The following is a 15,000-nucleotide window of genomic DNA, read 5'->3' on the forward strand; positions in this document are numbered from 1 at the left end:
GCCGTTGTCTCTTCTTACTGCTGCTGCCCCATTGCAATGTATGTTGAACCTCTAGGTGGTTCCTCTACATAACGATGCTACTTCTGCTACTGCTATTGCTGCTGCAGTTAGACTCAGACAACTCGGTGTACCGGAACAGGTAGATCGGTATGGTATCAGTAGTGGCCAGAGCTAGAAGGATCGGATGCAGAAGCCGAATGACTGTGTGTGAACATTCAATGTAACCTGGAACAGTCCCCCTTGCGGGAACAACACATATAAAAGCTATCAATAAACGTCGGGATGAAGTGGCTTGGACCCAACAAAAAAAGAATCGCGAGATGTTTTTTTAACAGAGTAGGATATTGAGAAAACCGTTTATTGCAATGCGAATGAAATTCTCGCAGGGACAAACAAGGACCAGTAGAAGTTTTATGATATTCGATTAAGTTTTCATCAGAATCATTACCCCGAATTGGTGTATTTGTGTCGTCAACGGTATTTATTAGCTTTATGATTTGTTTGCATCGTTTAGTTGTTCTAGATCGTTTCTTCGTTTTCTACAGTAGATCTTATGTGCGTGTTTGTTACCAGTTTTTGAACTAGTAATATAATTTGTAAACTACGCTTTGGAATTTGTTCAGAAAATAATTCTAGATTGCTTCTTGTTAAAAAGGTTCTTAAATTCAAATTATAATACGTCCTTCTGGTGTTCCATCAAATGTCCATCCGCAGCTACAGACACCCTATTCTCATCGGATGAACTGCATGGTTCCTAGTGTGCGTGCACTTGTAGTTCTGTTGTGCCGATTACGTTCGAATTCATAAATCATAAATCCTAAATTATGAAAGAACCACGATTTATGATAGACTCTAGCTAAGTGGAAGGATCCTTCAATGGTATTAAATGGTTTCCCTATCGCACATAACTTCAGTTTAGTAAATGAACTTGAGACTTAAACCACCGTCGGCGACGATACCGCAACCTGAAACAGCTGATTTTCATCCTCCCCCTGAGCGATTAACGCGTGTTCGACGGTCACGATAGATTACAGGCGTTGTCGGGAGCTTCTTCCTCGGTCGGTTTCCAGCTTTAGTTTCCTTCCAGCGTCTCAGGGCCACGGTTGCTCCTCGGTACACTGCACCACAATTGCACCGTAATTAATTTAATTAGCTCCGGATACCGTCGGACCAGTCGTCGGTGTCGTGTCACAGGTCGTGCATATTTAGCATAAACTCGTGAAGCCGCTGCTCGTCGGGCTGGTGGCCCCCAAAAATCCAAATCCATCAAATCCAAATGGATAGTGCGTGAACTGAGTCGACTGCGCGTGACCTACATTCGTGCGTGTATTTCGGTAACCTGCATTAGAGGAAAGGGCATAGCCACGTGGTGGTACCCCAAAAACCGTCCCAACTCCCAGTGGCCAGTGACGTAGCATAAACCCTTCACCGTGGAGTGTTCGACTGTGGCCTAGGTTGGACTTTCAACCCTAGGAGTACCCGGCCCACCACCCTAGCATATCGCGCCATCATCATCATCATCATCATCGCCAAGTGATGTGCGTCGCGTGTGCACCGCAGCAGCGCAGAGGCATGACATAATTTGTATGTTGTTTGCTTTCTTATGCTGCTCGGGGGGAGAAGACGACCAAGAAGAAGGCGACCCTGCTGCAAACACACATACAAACACCATTTATGTTCGACTGCGTGTGTGCGTGCGAGTGTTTTTTGGTTGCGAGAGGGATAGAGATAAGATCATTTATGCTGTGCATGCTGTGGCCGCAAGGGCGAATCTCGAAGAAGGGGTGCATGCAGTGTGCGAGTGGTGGTGTTGCAGCCGATGTTTTGGTGCGTCGTGTTCTGGACGAGAAAACGATAGTGAAAGGTGTATAGAATATCATTGTTTTTCCCTCGGTCGGCCTTGCAATCCATTCATCCTGCCTCTGGTGGTGGTCCAATGGCGTCGTAGCATCCCTTCGGTTTGGTCCTAGCTAGGCACGTAGCCAGGAGTGGATGCTGCTGCTGCTACTGCTGCTGCGGTGCGTGATAGTTAGTAAATTCGTCGTGATAAGGATTCGCCCTGCTGACTCCTGTGGCGGTGGTGTTGCTGGTGTTGCTGCTGCTGTTATTCGATGCATATTGTCTCAATCGTCGTCGGTTATCGCCAGCGACCGCAGACCGAGTGTACGCTGAGATGCTAGAGGTTAATCGAGTTTCGCCTGGACTCTAGACATCGCGAGAGGTCGCGTGTTGCCGACGACGCGAACAGATAGAACAACGAAACGGACCGCGTCCAACAACAGTCGCGCAACCGGAACGTGTCGGAGCCCGAACAGTTCTTCTAGTTAGTGAGCTAAGCTAGAAGGTTTTAAGGAAAGAAACTGGATTTGAGTTAAATCTGCCTCTGGCAGCAAGGTGTCTGGACGTGTGTTCAACCGTGACGCCCCTACAACCCGAGCAGGCGCGCGTGTGTTCTAGTGAGTGGACAGGGCACGAGGCAAGGTGCAAAAAGAGGAGTGCAGCACGGACAGTGAGCTTCCTCGCGCGGTTTCTTATCTCCCTTTCGTACGATTGCAAGCCCGGTCTCCGTCATTCCGGTGCGATTGTGACGCACGCTCCGGTCGGTGGTTCCGTACAACGTTGTGGTGGCGGCTTCACGCTCGCTCCAGCGCACCTTGCTGAACCTGGTGATGCGATGTTTCACCAGAAGCATCGGTATCAAGCGCAACAGTAGACGGCAGCAGCAATTACTCTCATTCAGTCCGGCTGACATCAGCGTTCGAGGATCAGTGAGCAAACCATGTGCAACGTGGTACGGTGCGGTTGATAGAAACGTGAACAACATATCTAGGACTGGACACTAGTCAATCGAATTGGCGTGGGAACATGGGGGGCCAGAAGCAGCACGATTACGATACACTGCAAGTGGTACCAAAGTCGGAAATTGCGAAAATCTACATCCGATGTCTGCTGGCGAACTTTGTGATACTGCTCAAGTGGCTGTACGAGAGTGTCAAGTGCAAACTGAACCCGGCTGCTATCATGCGCAAAACCATCGAGCGAACCGACTTCCCGAACAAACCTCCGATCTTCATGACCGACACCAATCTCGGGCGCCATTCTTACGTGAAGCTGGAGGTGAGTGTAGTGGCGATAGTGACACGTGATTGCACAACCTAGTGGTTAAAGTATGCGCGTGAAGTGCAACTAGTAGTTCCGCTGCGAATTAATTGCACAAACTGGCTGTTGGTGCAGCTACCGTAGCGTTCTACCGGTTGTTACTGATAATCAGCATTCTCCGCGCTAAAGCTGACCTAGCCTAGCCCGGTTACTCTACGTCTTAATTACATTATGGCGACTTCTTCTTCCTCTCCGTAGAACACTAAACTCCACTTCGTAGAGGCGGGCAACAGAAGCAATCCAATTGTGCTGCTCCTGCACGGATTTCCCGACTGTTGGTTCGGGTGGCGATACCAGGTGCGTGTGTTTGCCATCCCGGTGGACAATAAGAAGCCGAAAGAAATGCGGTTCCACGATGTTTAGCAAATGTTGTTTTTAATGTCGGCTGACGCCTTTCCGTTATCTTCTCTCGTAGATACCGGAGCTCACGCAATACTTCCACGTTATCGCGCTGGATTTGAAGGGATTTAATGACTCGGACAAACCGCAATGGCGCTTCGAGTACACGCCGAAACGGGTATGCGAGGATCTTCGGAAGTTTCTGATCGCCATCAGCGCCAAAAGCGTGTCCATCATTGGACATGATCTCGGCGCGACCATAGGGTAGGTGTTGGATCGTAAATGAGAGCTTTGCATCCTTAACGTGTGTTTCGTCTTCAATTTGCAGATGGTTCTTCACGCACACCAATCCGGAGATGGTGGACAAATTCGTTTGCGTATCGACACCTCATCCGAATCTGCTGTGGGACAATTTGCCCAGCAGTTCTCCGTTCAACCGTAATTGGCTCGAGTTCATACAGGTGAGGCTAGGAAAAATGCTTCCATAAGGCTCAATACTAACGGGGTCATTCTTTTGGCCATTCTAGTTACCGATGTTGCCGGAGATGGAACTCAAACACACCGCAGAGCGTGTGCTGCGTCGGTGCTATCCGCACGTCACGAAAGAGAAGCTGTATCAATCCGGAACGAACGGATCGGTTAAAAACAATCTGATGGAGGCATACAAGTACAGCTACAGCCAGACGGATGACTGGCGGGGGCCATTGAATTACTACCGGAACTTTCTGTTCTATCGGGTGCGCGAAGGCGAGATGGTTCAGTGTCCCAGCCTCATAATCGCCGGGAATGACGATCGATTCTACAAACTGGAGTCGGTTGTGAAGAGTTCGGAGTACTGTGAGAACGTTGTGCTCAAGATAATCGAACAGTCCGGCCGGGCACCACACCAAGAGATGGCAACCGAATTTAACAGCACGGTGCTCAAATTTCTCATTGGTAAGTGGTTTTGCACCATCCACCAACAGTGGCTTCTCTAATAACGTTCTTTACGGGACCCATAGGCAAGAAGTACTCCCAGAAACCAGCGGAAGCACCATCGCCGCCATCGAGGGGTCTGGTTGGGCGCGTGTTCGGCGGCATCGGCTCGGTGGCGAACAATACGGTCAAGCTCGGGAACAACCTGCGAGAAACGTACACTTTCTCTAACCCGTTGAGTAGTGTTCCCAACTTTATGATCAAAGGATAAGTGGGATCGAACGCGGAAATACCAAACTGCTTATGCATCTACTTCTCGGGGAAAACAGTCGAACCGGCAGCGAATCTGTATAAAATTCTTAATTTAAACTTTTTGTAGTAACCTAAGTTTGTGTGCGTGTAACGTTTTTGGGGCGGGCGTGTGCAGTTTTTGTGTGAAATGCAATGAGTTTGAGGGGCTTTTTAAGCGTTGTGTGTCCATTCCAGTAGTCCAGTCGAATATGAACAGAGCGAATACGAATTAGTTCCTATCTTTAATTGATTATCAGGGCAAATAGAAAGCTATGGTTTTAATAAAGAATGGCTTTTTCTAAGAAACAGTCTTTCCCATTTTTGACCAGCACTCTCCACGAACGGCCAGTTTGAATCCCGCGACTATCAAGTGTGTCATCCAGGCGACCTAAATCGAGCGTGCCGAGCAAAACTCGAGCAAAACAGTATTCGAGCAGCATGCAATATTCGAGCAGCATGTGTTCGCTTGAAATTCGTCTGCTTGAAATGATTTTCTTCCATTATTTGCTTGCAATTCTAGTAAATAAGGAAGGTGTTAAACTTTTTGTAAAAATTCGTGATAAAAATAAAGGTAATAAGAGCCAATTTAAGGTCCTGGAAGCTGGATTGAATTGCCGTACTGAGGTATATCCTCATCGAAGAAGAAGTGGCCTTTAAATAGCGTGGTGTTCTGTGAGGATTCCGCGGCCGACAAAATGGTAAAAATGAGTTAAAATTCGTACGTTTTACTCCAAATTCTCACAATATTCAACTATTTACAGCCCAAAAATACAGTGTTGAAGGAATTAGCGAAATGCAAACACCCCCAAAGCAGAAAAACACTAGCACTAGCTAGAAAGATCAAAAAGTAAGGTAGCTTTCTCGCAGAAACTCCCGACGGATGAGGAATTCAATTCACAAATTTCCCTCGTTTTAGGATAAATAATCGTGAAAAGATCAAGCTGGGACATGCGGCAAAGGCGAACGTTCTGGGCATGAAGTTGGCCTGGTTTGCGGAAAAGGTGGAAGGCCGCGAGGAACCGGTATCGCCGGCAGAATACGAGGAGCTGATCGATTCGTATCTCCGGAGGTTCGACGGGGAGCTCGAGCAAATCAAGATAGTGCAGGCGATCGGGAAGCACCGGGCAAATCAGCATGCAGCACGCGAGGCCGTCATAAAGACGACGCTGGAAATGGAGAAACAGCATTTTGGTGGTGGCGGTCTCGAGCTTCCCGATTTGTGTGATGCCGAGCATTTCAAAAAGTTTCAAGAGTGGAACGGTGATGCGGCCAGCGTGCAGCACTTGCGGCTTAAGTTCATATCACGAAAATCCCTCCGATCAGCTGCGGCCAAAGGGGAAGGAGACCAGCAAATGGTGGAGTAATAAAATTCCAGCGTAACTCTTTAGATATAAATACTGCCGGTGGTTCTATTTCCGCACCTTCAAGTGAACTTCACAGAAGTAGTAATTCAAAATGTTTCAACAAGATGCTTGCTTCACGATGCATCGGGTTCCGGTTTGGGTTTTTTCTCCGCCGGTTCCGACTCAGATTCCGATTTAATGGCTTGTTTGTCTGCATCGTCCTCCTTTGGTTCGTCCTCATCCAGTTTGCGCTTCTTTACAATCAACCAGGACTGCATCAGCTTACTCTTCGGCGTGGATTTAGATCCCCCCGCAGTTGGTTTCACGTCCTCGACCGGCTTATTGCATTGATCCGACTTGTTGCGTGAATTATTCACAATATTGGAGATACGGTACCAACGAAGATTGTGGCAAGGCTGCAGCATATTAAGCGCTCTGGCCGAAGGGACTCGCTTGTAGTCGAGCCAATCGGTTACCTGATCCTCGGTTTCGAGAATCGCGGGCGACCGATGATGGACCTCGGCGAACTTGCCGCTCGTTTCGAACGTGATCACCGTGTAGCTGTAAAGTTTGTCCCCGTTTTCATCGTTCCACACATCGAACAGCCCGGCCATACGAAGCAATCTAAACTCTCCGTTGTCCACCTTCCAGGTACTCTTGTCGCTCATCTTGACCTTCTCGTCTACCTGAGGCATGTGCACGTAGAAAGCGGGCCGTTCCGAGGCCTTCAGCGGTTTTACCGTCTGCCACTCGTAGAAACCCTCGCTCAGTATCACACAACGTTGGCCGGAAGCAAGCGGCGGACCGTACAGTTTGGAAAATGCCAGCCCTTCCAGCCGGCAGTTGTTCGTCGTGAGTCCGTGCTTCCGAAAGTCGCCTTTGTGCCATCGGGGCACCATACCCCACATCATGGGCACCAGCAAACGATCCGCTGAATCGGCCGCATCATCGAAATGCAAGGCGGACACCAGGACCGGGGTCACATCGGTCGGTGCGACGTTGTACGATGGTTGGTATTTTTTGCCGCAGTTGTACTCGTTCCGGAAGCGTGGTGTTTTCGGTTTACCGTCGACCGCTTTTCGATACTTGCAGCAGCATTCCAGCTCCTTGGGGTCAAGTGTTCTAACGAGAAGTATTATTATAAGTTTCAGGTTGGGAGGAAAGCGATAAATTACGCAGAGAAACTTACAAACACGTGCGACCACACATCGCGATGAAGGAAATTGCGCGCGCGACGTTTGTTTATTTGATAGTCTTTTGTCTCCGTCAGGACAACAAACAGGTAATCGATAAAGCAGCATTTGGATTGGTCCTTCGAACCGCGGTTGAAAATGTACAAAAGAAAATGGTAAGTACGACGTTTATTACACTTTTCGAATGAAAAAACCCTCTCTAATTACTGGACGTGGGGAATTTGTAGGTACAACAAGCAGTATTGTGGCGATATCGAGAACGATCCGTTCGAATTTACCTACCGAGGAAGCGTGTTTGATCCGTTTGCCGACACGGCGGGTCCTCTACCCACGGCAAACGAACAAGGAGCATGGAACGAGGACTCGCTTTCGCTGGAATTGATTGAGAATATCCCGCTACCCGCCCATCGGTTGTCGGGCAAGGTAAGGCAGCAATATTTGCAGTACCTGGAGCAAGTGATACAAAAGAATTACCGCACGTGGAAAGCAACGAGTTGTTACCGCGACAGTCCTTTCAGTGATCATGAGTTGCGGCGGTGTGCTGAGACAATCGAAATAAGAGCTGTGAGTATCCTGGGGATGGTTTCCGATAAACGTACGATCTCTAATTCCCACGCTAATCAATTGCTATAGGTGCAGGCTTGCATGATCACCTCGCTCTACCGAGACTTTCTGCTAGAAAAGGTGACTTTCGACCGAATTCGACCGACTGCTGCATGTGCCAGGATAGTGTTTCATCAGTTGCCCTTCCGTTCCTCTATCCCAGATTCGAGAAATACGCAAGCAAACGGCGGCCGGTGTGCTGCATTCTAACATTCTGGACGTAAAGCTGAATTTTGCATCGCTGAAATCCGACCGGTGTCACGTTGCTATGCAAACCGATGACTGGGATGGCGTATCAGACAACGACTATCTGCATATCTTGCAAACCTCCATACCGGCCATGAGCTTGGAGGATAAAATGCAAAAGTTCCATGAAGCAAGAGAAAACCATGAGATAGAACAGGCTTGCCTAACACCACTCGTTAACGATTCGGATGTGCTACAGCCATCGACACCGGCAGTAGCACCGGCAGCGGCATTCGACGAACAGAAGCCGGCCAACGAAGAGCTGGATGACGAAATTCTGAAAGAACTGGAAGCAATGTTCGAACCGGAGGACGACGCGACGGACATTTTCGAGTGGAATCAAGAGCAGCAGCAAGTGAAAGCAATCATTAGTGAGATAGAGCAGGCCACGTTGTTCAACGGTGAACGGTCTTTCGTCGCGGGGCCAGCCGAACAAGCGGAACCAGCATCGATGCCCAGTCCACGAATCGATGTCAAGCTCAAGGAGCTGGTAGCGAAGGATCCACCACCGACGACCATGCCGTCATCGACGGTGGCCAATAGTGAGGATTTAAGACGCAGCATGTGGCCCTGTGAGTTGCACATGCAGCGCATGAAGCTAAGGAATCTGCTGGTGCGAATAGCGGATGAAGATTACCGACGCTACGAGGCACTACAGTCCCGCTTCGTGACTCTGTTTGGTGAGGATGGTGGAGAGGAGCATGATCTTGGCCCGTACAGTCCGTCGATCGAGCTGAACGAAGTGCTGATGGCAAGTTGTAGACAGCGAATCGCCCGCTGGGTGGTACAGGCGTTGATGGGACCCCTGAGGGACGGTCTTATCGCGAATCGATACCTCTTTAAAAAGCTTGCCAAACGATTGGCAGAAAATATCGTCTATTTAGACCAATATCCCGGTAAGTTCTGCGCTTGGCGTTAATTGGTGATCTTGCTCAATGGATCCACTTGCATTTCTTGCAGATAAAAAGTTCATTCGGCAATATGTTGGCGACTACTTCTGTTCTCATTCATGCATCAGATCGATCGATGATATTACTTGAAGTAATAGTTAACCGCTCATCATGTAGCATGGAATCAATAAATGAAGAAATTGAAATTTGTGGACTTCCGGCTCCCTGTTATGGAAGTCAAGCAAGAATACAGCTATCCAACAAACAGCAGCTTACATTTTCACAGATATATTTTTATGTACACAAAACACATAACACAACAATATGAAGCCGCAAAGATGCTGAGAAGTATGGACAATTGGGTGGAGCAAATTGATCATGATCAATCCCGGAATTTGATGACGTCATCAAACTTTTGTAGCTCATGGTCCAGTGCCTTCATTCCGCTCCGTACGATAAAATCCTTGTATCAGCAGTGAACAACGGTGGTCCTTGGTGTAGCACATCGTTACGCCTCACGATGGATCGCTGATTGCTGGATAGTCGTTGTCGTCGTCGCCGGCGGCGTCGCAGGACATCACGCAATCGATCGATGCATCGAGCTCACTTTGTCGAACATTTCACATTTCGATGGAGATTCCACATAAGGGGCCCGCCCTTTGGTTTTACGAAGACACCGGTAAGGCTTCGATCCGATGGTGGCCCAATCCGGGGAATGCTCCGGAGCACTAATCTCTAATCGGCGAAGCGGCACACCAGTTCGTCCTCCGATCGAGGACGAACAGTTGTCGCTTCGGATTTTCATCTCGTCGAGACACAACGTACGGGTCCGTACTTGAGTCTAGGGTACACGAGTGTCCCAAAACCATCCGCTACAACAGATCAACGGATGTTTCGTACCAGCGTTTCCACTATCAGTCACCATTCGCGAGCTTCTTTAACACAAAAACACTAGAAGGGAGTAGTAAGACTACGCGTATCACATGAATTAAGACAAATCACAAAACAATCAGCACATTAAACACATTAAAATCGAACACTCTTCGTGCACCCCGTCGCGGTGGTTGCATGGTATAAGCATTTTGTTTGTAGAGGAGGGAGGCGAAGCGGTAGCCAGAGGCAATCATCAATATACTAGTGTTGCTTCATCAACGTTCCTCCAGAAATATGCCTCACATATTCGATTTGCCAGATCGTTGCCCAGCTCGAGTAGCAAATGATTGCGACCGAGTTTGTTCCACAGCACGTGTGGCATGATACTTCCTGTTACCTTGCGCGGCCCTGGTTGGTAACACTCGAATCGCACGGATCCGTCGTCGTTCTGGAAGTACCGGCCCAGATCGATGTAGTTTCGGCACTTGATGCGGATGTACTCGTTGAACTTGCGCAACCGATATTGCATTGGCGAGCAGCCGCCAGCATTCGCGATCGGTGCAAGCGTTGTTACGAGTGGTTCCACGTTGCGATCCCGAAATCGAGCCATCAGCATGTCGAAATCGTGTAGCAGATCAATCATCTGGCGACCGTGCAGCAGATCGACGGTACCGACATTCACCAGCACCTGGGAGGCGATGTACGGGGCCCTTTCAACCCGCTTTGCAGCCTCGGCCAGTGTCAGCCCGGAAATGCATAGGCCGCTCATTGCTATGCTGTGACCTGTGTGGAGTGCGAATGGCAATCGTTAACGTGATTCGGTTTTCGAACCCCAATTCGTTTTGCATACCTCGATCGAACGAGTAGCCCAGCTCCCATTTAGCTATGGAGAGGAAAAAGTCATCTCCCATGAGCTGGTGCTTATGAAGCGAAGGTCCATACATGCTCTGAAAACAAGTGGAAACGGAAGTTAGAGGGCGAGAGGAGGAGATTTTCAATGCACACGAGGCACAACTTACGAAATCCAGTTCATCCGCTCTTGGCCGTTTCGGTCGGTATGATCGATTGTGTGGTCGCCATCGTCGTTCCTTGGTTGGATTTGGTTGCTTGTACCGGTTTTGAAACGGTTTCCTTGGGGGCCTGACGTTGTCCTTGAAGAACTTTGGACAATCAGGACGCAACGGCGGATTATAATCCTTCGCTGGTGGTGGATCGACGGTATAGTCACTCGGTGCGCAGTTCTGATGATTTCTGACCGCACGCACGTTTGACTTTTGTTCCTGTATCATTTCCACCACGTGTTTCGTCCTGGGAGTGCTGCAGTACCACAGAATCACGCCATCCGTGCCCTCCGTCGAGCACCAGACTCCATCGACCCTGGATAGATAGTTTGCGAAGTTTTGCCGCGAACCGAAAATGGGCATCAGAACATCGCCCGTGAGCTCGCGATAATCATCTGAAGGTATAAAGTAGGATCATGCTGATAAACGCCACGTGTTGATCGGGCGATCACAAGAACCCGTTACCTATTATCTCTTCCAAGGTCGCACCTTCCTTCGAACGGGTGATGATAACGCTGCGCAGCTGCTTCACCATCTCCACCTCGGCTTCTTGGCATGTGGATCGATCAAACTGCACCATCTCGAAGGGGCCCCTATTTCGACGGAGCAAACTTGTTCAAACCAAATCGTCACACAACACACCAAAGTTGAAAGAAAAACAGCCAACAGCAACGTGGCACAGCGGCAGTACACGTGACGATATGTTCTGGCTATGCACACCGGTACACAAAGAGAGAGAGTTCGAGAGGAAAAGGCTTACAACGAGGATCGCATGATCGTTTTATACAGCGGTAGTGCACCGTAGTATGCGTGGCAGGAGTAGACGACGGCCCCGGAAACCGTGGATTCGATAAGTATCCGCGCAAAAGTGCCAGTTTATACCAGTTCCCTTCGTTTTGCGTTTATGTTCGTTGTTCGTTTAAGCCGTAATACTTCACTTTGGATTCGGCAATTCAATGAAGGAAAGCGATCGTCAGCTTACTTTCCTTTTGCTCTATATGGATAGCCACGCTTAGAAATGATAAAAGAAAGGTGATCGTATATTAAGGATGTCCTCGTTAAAAGAAGCACACTTCGAGTGTTTCTCTAAAATTTTCTTTATTTCCTAAAAATAAGTGAAAAAATGGAAAACCCAACATCGAGCAACCGCCATTTCAAAAATTGGTAAGTCGTCGCAAAAAGTGACTTTCTCATACTATGAATTCAAACGAAAGGCATGAAAACGGCATGAAACACCTCTGGAGAGAAATCGGCGCAGAAAATCAAAAAGATACCGGAAAACCCACTCTGGCAGATGGCGCATACAAGTTCGAAGGCATAATGTGAGGAATTTGTTTAGCCGTGGCCACACGGGGCGAAAATTTGCGCGCAAATTTGCACATTAATGCCAAAATGTTTTCGCTTCGTGTGGCAGGGGTAAAACCCAAGGTACTTTAAAAAGACAGGTAGCATCTTAACCGCTTTGACAGGTCACCATTTTGAATTTGTTTGACATTCATAGGAGGGCGCTTTTATCAACAAAACCAAGTGAGTTTCAAGAAGAAGAAGAAGAAGATATGGGCAAGTTTGGTGGTTTTATCAAGGAAAGTACCTGATTTCACTCTTTTTCGGATGTTTAAATGATTCATCTCTCTATTTAAGATCATTCGAGCGACCGAGTTGTGTTTTACAGCGAGTGAGCACGGTCCAGGAACGCTAGCTAGCTCTTGTTCTAGGCCGGGTGGCAAGACCTACGGACCGATACCATATTGAAACACTAGGAAGAATTTTGAGAATATTTGCATAAACTTTAACTTTCGTGCCACTTTTCGTGAATTTGAACTGTCGTAATACCACAGAAAAGCGAAAACAGCTCCGAAAAGAGCGTTCCCGAAGTAAACATCCCACCATCCCGTGAATGTCAAACTCTGAAGTTTTTTCTAAAATACGATCGAGGATTTGTTCTGGATAAAGCTACCTGTCTTTTTAAAGTACCTTGGTAAAACCCCGAAAATTTATGCCGAAATGTCAAACGTATTGTTTTCATCTGTGTTTTGGCCGCTGAAGTTGATTTCCGAATAAATTTTGCAGTTTTTAACGATATTGTTGCTGTTGCTGTTATATTTATATTAAAAATGCAAAAACAATACGAAAAGAACCTACATTTTCGTAAATAAAGCGTTCGATAGCGTCAAGGGTTCAGCGAAAAAGTCCGCGGACGTATAAAAGTTTGACAGCGTGTAAGGGTTAAGCGAAACCGTTTTGGCATTAATTTTTTCGTTTGCGCTAGAGTTTTCGCCCCGTGTGGCCACGGCTTTTTAGTTTTGAAGTAAATTTGAAAGGAACTAGTTAAACTGGCTCGGAAAACCTCGATTTCCTCGTAGGAAAATCCTTCCTTGCCGTAGGAAAATTGTCCTTCCCTATCGAATTGATGAAAACTGATGATGAATGTTTTTCGGTTATTTTATATTCAGTTTGATTTGCCTAAAAATGGGTTTTGCGCTGAAATGGTAGGTATCAGATTTATTGTAAAGTTAGTCTTAATGAGCGGTCACGTGTTCCTTCCAAATTTTTTGTAGTAAAATAATTTTCAACACAATTCATGAAATTGTAAAACCCACGATCTTTCGTTGATTTTACGAGACGGCAGCTTTCACTTCGGACATAAGACATAAGATGTACTATAACAAGACCATAATACAGAAGACAAAAATGCACGTGTGATCGGTTTGGCTTTCACGATCAGAGAGAGAGATCGAATTTATTTTCTTATCCGTTTCCTGTCACACGTTTGACATCCGTCATCCTGGCATTTCGAAAGTTAGGCCAGGTTCGCACCACAATTCGAACTTAAGCTAGATCCACACTGCGCAGTACAGCGGAGAGGTCTACAAAATCAAATTTTGAATCTATTGAAGGGGAAAAAATCGATTTTATGACTTTAATCCTTAAAGTCCTTGGACTATGATTTTATTATATTTTAACGGATAATTTTTCTGTCCATGCATAATTCGGATTTGCTAATAAACATTGCCTTCAATCAAAGATTAACTATTTTTACATTTTTACTAGATATCTGCTGGACTTCTGCTTTTGTCTGTTACTGTGTACCCTCCGTTTCATAATGGTAGCCCACCCAACGAGAAAAAAGAGACTCCCACTTTCAAAAAATCTCCCATCTATTTTCTCGTGTTCAACGATTCAACGAAGTCAGACTCGTGGTACGAGAAACGAGGCGTCCCACAATAATCCCGACTCTCGCGCTGTTCTCGTCGCGTTGTGCTCGTGGAGTTCGGTTCAGTTAAGTGAGGGAAGATTATTTAAACATTTTTAAATTAAAATCATAATATTTAAGGAGTTTCTAAATTTTACAAGAAGCAGCCAATTAATCTGGTCGGTAAAGTGAAACTAAAACCAATCAACATCTTGAAATACGTGCCGGAATGCTATTAAAATCGTGCGTGCCGTGCGTGGTTGTGAAAAGTGTTTGAAGCTTGTGACCAAAAATGTGAATGTGTATTTATTAGAATCGATGCTAAAGAGTGAAATCTGGAATACAAGAAAGCATTAGAATATCGTGAAGTAGCAGAATGGAATCGCCAAAGAGGTAAAGAGTTCCCAAAATGTACCCGCCAAAAAAGGATACCCAAGGCTCCGGTTCGTCATCGAAACTCGTTTTAGCCGGTGTTTCTGTTAGGAAGTGTGCGAAAATTGTTTACAAACAGTGCCCCATCTCCCCCCTGCGTGGGGACTCGCGATAAAAAAAAGGAAAAAAGGAAAGCCAAGCCCTCGCCGTTTCAAGATCACCGCGTCACCAGCAACAGCAGCAGCAGCTGTTCCAAGTGCTCTGTGTGTGTGTGTGCGTGTGTTTAATGATGGCGGACGAAACGGCGGAGGTACGATCGCTGTTGATGCGTCACCGGCTCTCGATCGTGCGTGATCTCGTGGGCACGGGGCTGCTGCAGGTGCTGCTGAAGGGGGGCGTGCTAACGGTGGCCCAGGAGGAGCAGCTGAACGCCGAGGACAGTCTGGAAGTCCGATGCGAGCAACTGATCGAGCTGATCGCCGGCGGCGGTTTCGAACAGTTTAAACAATTCTGCTACGCCAT

The 15,000-nt window shown here is 47.3% G+C and overlaps 6 protein-coding genes across 6 annotated transcripts in view; 4 read left to right on the top strand and 2 right to left on the bottom strand.

The window, feature by feature from the left end:
• The first annotated feature begins 1,093 nt into the window (after nucleotides 1-1,093).
• LOC125959748 (epoxide hydrolase 4-like) lies at nucleotides 1,094-4,991 on the top strand. The gene is made up of 6 exons (XM_049692660.1): nucleotides 1,094-3,117; nucleotides 3,358-3,456; nucleotides 3,575-3,762; nucleotides 3,827-3,959; nucleotides 4,026-4,434; nucleotides 4,500-4,991. Exons 1-6 carry the CDS (start codon nucleotides 2,866-2,868, stop codon nucleotides 4,682-4,684), a joined length of 1,266 nt encoding a protein of 421 aa, XP_049548617.1. The 5' UTR covers nucleotides 1,094-2,865; the 3' UTR covers nucleotides 4,685-4,991.
• A 232-nt stretch (nucleotides 4,992-5,223) lies between these two features.
• LOC125952800 (translation machinery-associated protein 16 homolog) lies at nucleotides 5,224-6,110 on the top strand. The gene is made up of 3 exons (XM_049682513.1): nucleotides 5,224-5,402; nucleotides 5,466-5,551; nucleotides 5,621-6,110. The coding sequence occupies exons 1-3, from the start codon at nucleotides 5,400-5,402 to the stop codon at nucleotides 6,066-6,068; spliced, it is 537 nt and encodes a 178-aa protein (XP_049538470.1). The 5' UTR covers nucleotides 5,224-5,399; the 3' UTR covers nucleotides 6,069-6,110.
• LOC125952798 (abasic site processing protein HMCES) lies at nucleotides 6,108-7,301 on the bottom strand. Its single transcript, XM_049682512.1, has 2 exons — nucleotides 7,237-7,301; nucleotides 6,108-7,169 (listed from the first exon to the last, which is right to left on the bottom strand). Exons 1-2 carry the CDS (start codon nucleotides 7,254-7,256, stop codon nucleotides 6,182-6,184), a joined length of 1,008 nt encoding a protein of 335 aa, XP_049538469.1. The 5' UTR covers nucleotides 7,257-7,301; the 3' UTR covers nucleotides 6,108-6,181.
• LOC125952796 (uncharacterized) lies at nucleotides 7,280-9,168 on the top strand. Its single transcript, XM_049682510.1, has 5 exons — nucleotides 7,280-7,395; nucleotides 7,468-7,804; nucleotides 7,874-7,924; nucleotides 8,007-8,985; nucleotides 9,050-9,168. Exons 1-5 carry the CDS (start codon nucleotides 7,379-7,381, stop codon nucleotides 9,127-9,129), a joined length of 1,464 nt encoding a protein of 487 aa, XP_049538467.1. The 5' UTR covers nucleotides 7,280-7,378; the 3' UTR covers nucleotides 9,130-9,168.
• An 89-nt stretch (nucleotides 9,169-9,257) lies between these two features.
• LOC125952797 (maternal effect protein oskar) lies at nucleotides 9,258-11,653 on the bottom strand. Its single transcript, XM_049682511.1, has 4 exons — nucleotides 11,379-11,653; nucleotides 10,872-11,308; nucleotides 10,703-10,799; nucleotides 9,258-10,635 (listed from the first exon to the last, which is right to left on the bottom strand). Exons 1-4 carry the CDS (start codon nucleotides 11,491-11,493, stop codon nucleotides 10,106-10,108), a joined length of 1,179 nt encoding a protein of 392 aa, XP_049538468.1. The 5' UTR covers nucleotides 11,494-11,653; the 3' UTR covers nucleotides 9,258-10,105.
• A 2,552-nt stretch (nucleotides 11,654-14,205) lies between these two features.
• Nucleotides 14,206-15,000, top strand: part of LOC125952255 (uncharacterized) — an 11,462-nt gene continuing 10,667 nt past the window's right edge. Inside the window, exon 1 of the mRNA XM_049681615.1 lies at nucleotides 14,206-15,000. This exon is cut by the window's right edge and continues 109 nt beyond it. Within this exon, the coding sequence (XP_049537572.1) occupies nucleotides 14,765-15,000 (236 nt within the window). The 5' untranslated portion in view covers nucleotides 14,206-14,764.

This window comes from Anopheles darlingi, chromosome 2 (assembly GCF_943734745.1).
Source record: "Anopheles darlingi chromosome 2, idAnoDarlMG_H_01, whole genome shotgun sequence".
NCBI classification, from domain to species: domain Eukaryota; kingdom Metazoa; phylum Arthropoda; class Insecta; order Diptera; family Culicidae; genus Anopheles; species Anopheles darlingi.

What these genes read in the sequence shown, in the direction of transcription:
- LOC125959748 (XM_049692660.1), top strand. Translation starts at nt 2,866, where the DNA reads ATGGGGGGCCAGAAGCAGCACGATTACGATACACTGCAAGTGGTACCA. An exon ending in GATCTCGGCGCGACCATAGG is followed by an intron (nt 3,763 to 3,826) that starts GTAGGTGTTGGA and finishes TTCAATTTGCAG; the next exon opens with ATGGTTCTTCACGCACACCA. An exon ending in ATTGGCTCGAGTTCATACAG is followed by an intron (nt 3,960 to 4,025) that starts GTGAGGCTAGGA and finishes TGGCCATTCTAG; the next exon opens with TTACCGATGTTGCCGGAGAT.
- LOC125952800 (XM_049682513.1), top strand. An exon ending in CTAGCTAGAAAGATCAAAAA is followed by an intron (nt 5,552 to 5,620) that starts GTAAGGTAGCTT and finishes CCCTCGTTTTAG; the next exon opens with GATAAATAATCGTGAAAAGA.
- LOC125952798 (XM_049682512.1), bottom strand. Translation starts at nt 7,256, where the DNA reads ATGTGTGGTCGCACGTGTTT. An exon ending in ATGTGTGGTCGCACGTGTTT is followed by an intron (nt 7,170 to 7,236) that starts GTAAGTTTCTCT and finishes ACTTCTCGTTAG; the next exon opens with AACACTTGACCCCAAGGAGC.
- LOC125952796 (XM_049682510.1), top strand. An exon ending in AGACAATCGAAATAAGAGCT is followed by an intron (nt 7,805 to 7,873) that starts GTGAGTATCCTG and finishes CAATTGCTATAG; the next exon opens with GTGCAGGCTTGCATGATCAC. An exon ending in GAGACTTTCTGCTAGAAAAG is followed by an intron (nt 7,925 to 8,006) that starts GTGACTTTCGAC and finishes CCTCTATCCCAG; the next exon opens with ATTCGAGAAATACGCAAGCA.
- LOC125952797 (XM_049682511.1), bottom strand. Translation starts at nt 11,493, where the DNA reads ATGGTGCAGTTTGATCGATCCACATGCCAAGAAGCCGAGGTGGAGATG. An exon ending in GACCTTGGAAGAGATAATAG is followed by an intron (nt 11,309 to 11,378) that starts GTAACGGGTTCT and finishes TTATACCTTCAG; the next exon opens with ATGATTATCGCGAGCTCACG. An exon ending in GAGCGGATGAACTGGATTTC is followed by an intron (nt 10,800 to 10,871) that starts GTAAGTTGTGCC and finishes ACTTGTTTTCAG; the next exon opens with AGCATGTATGGACCTTCGCT.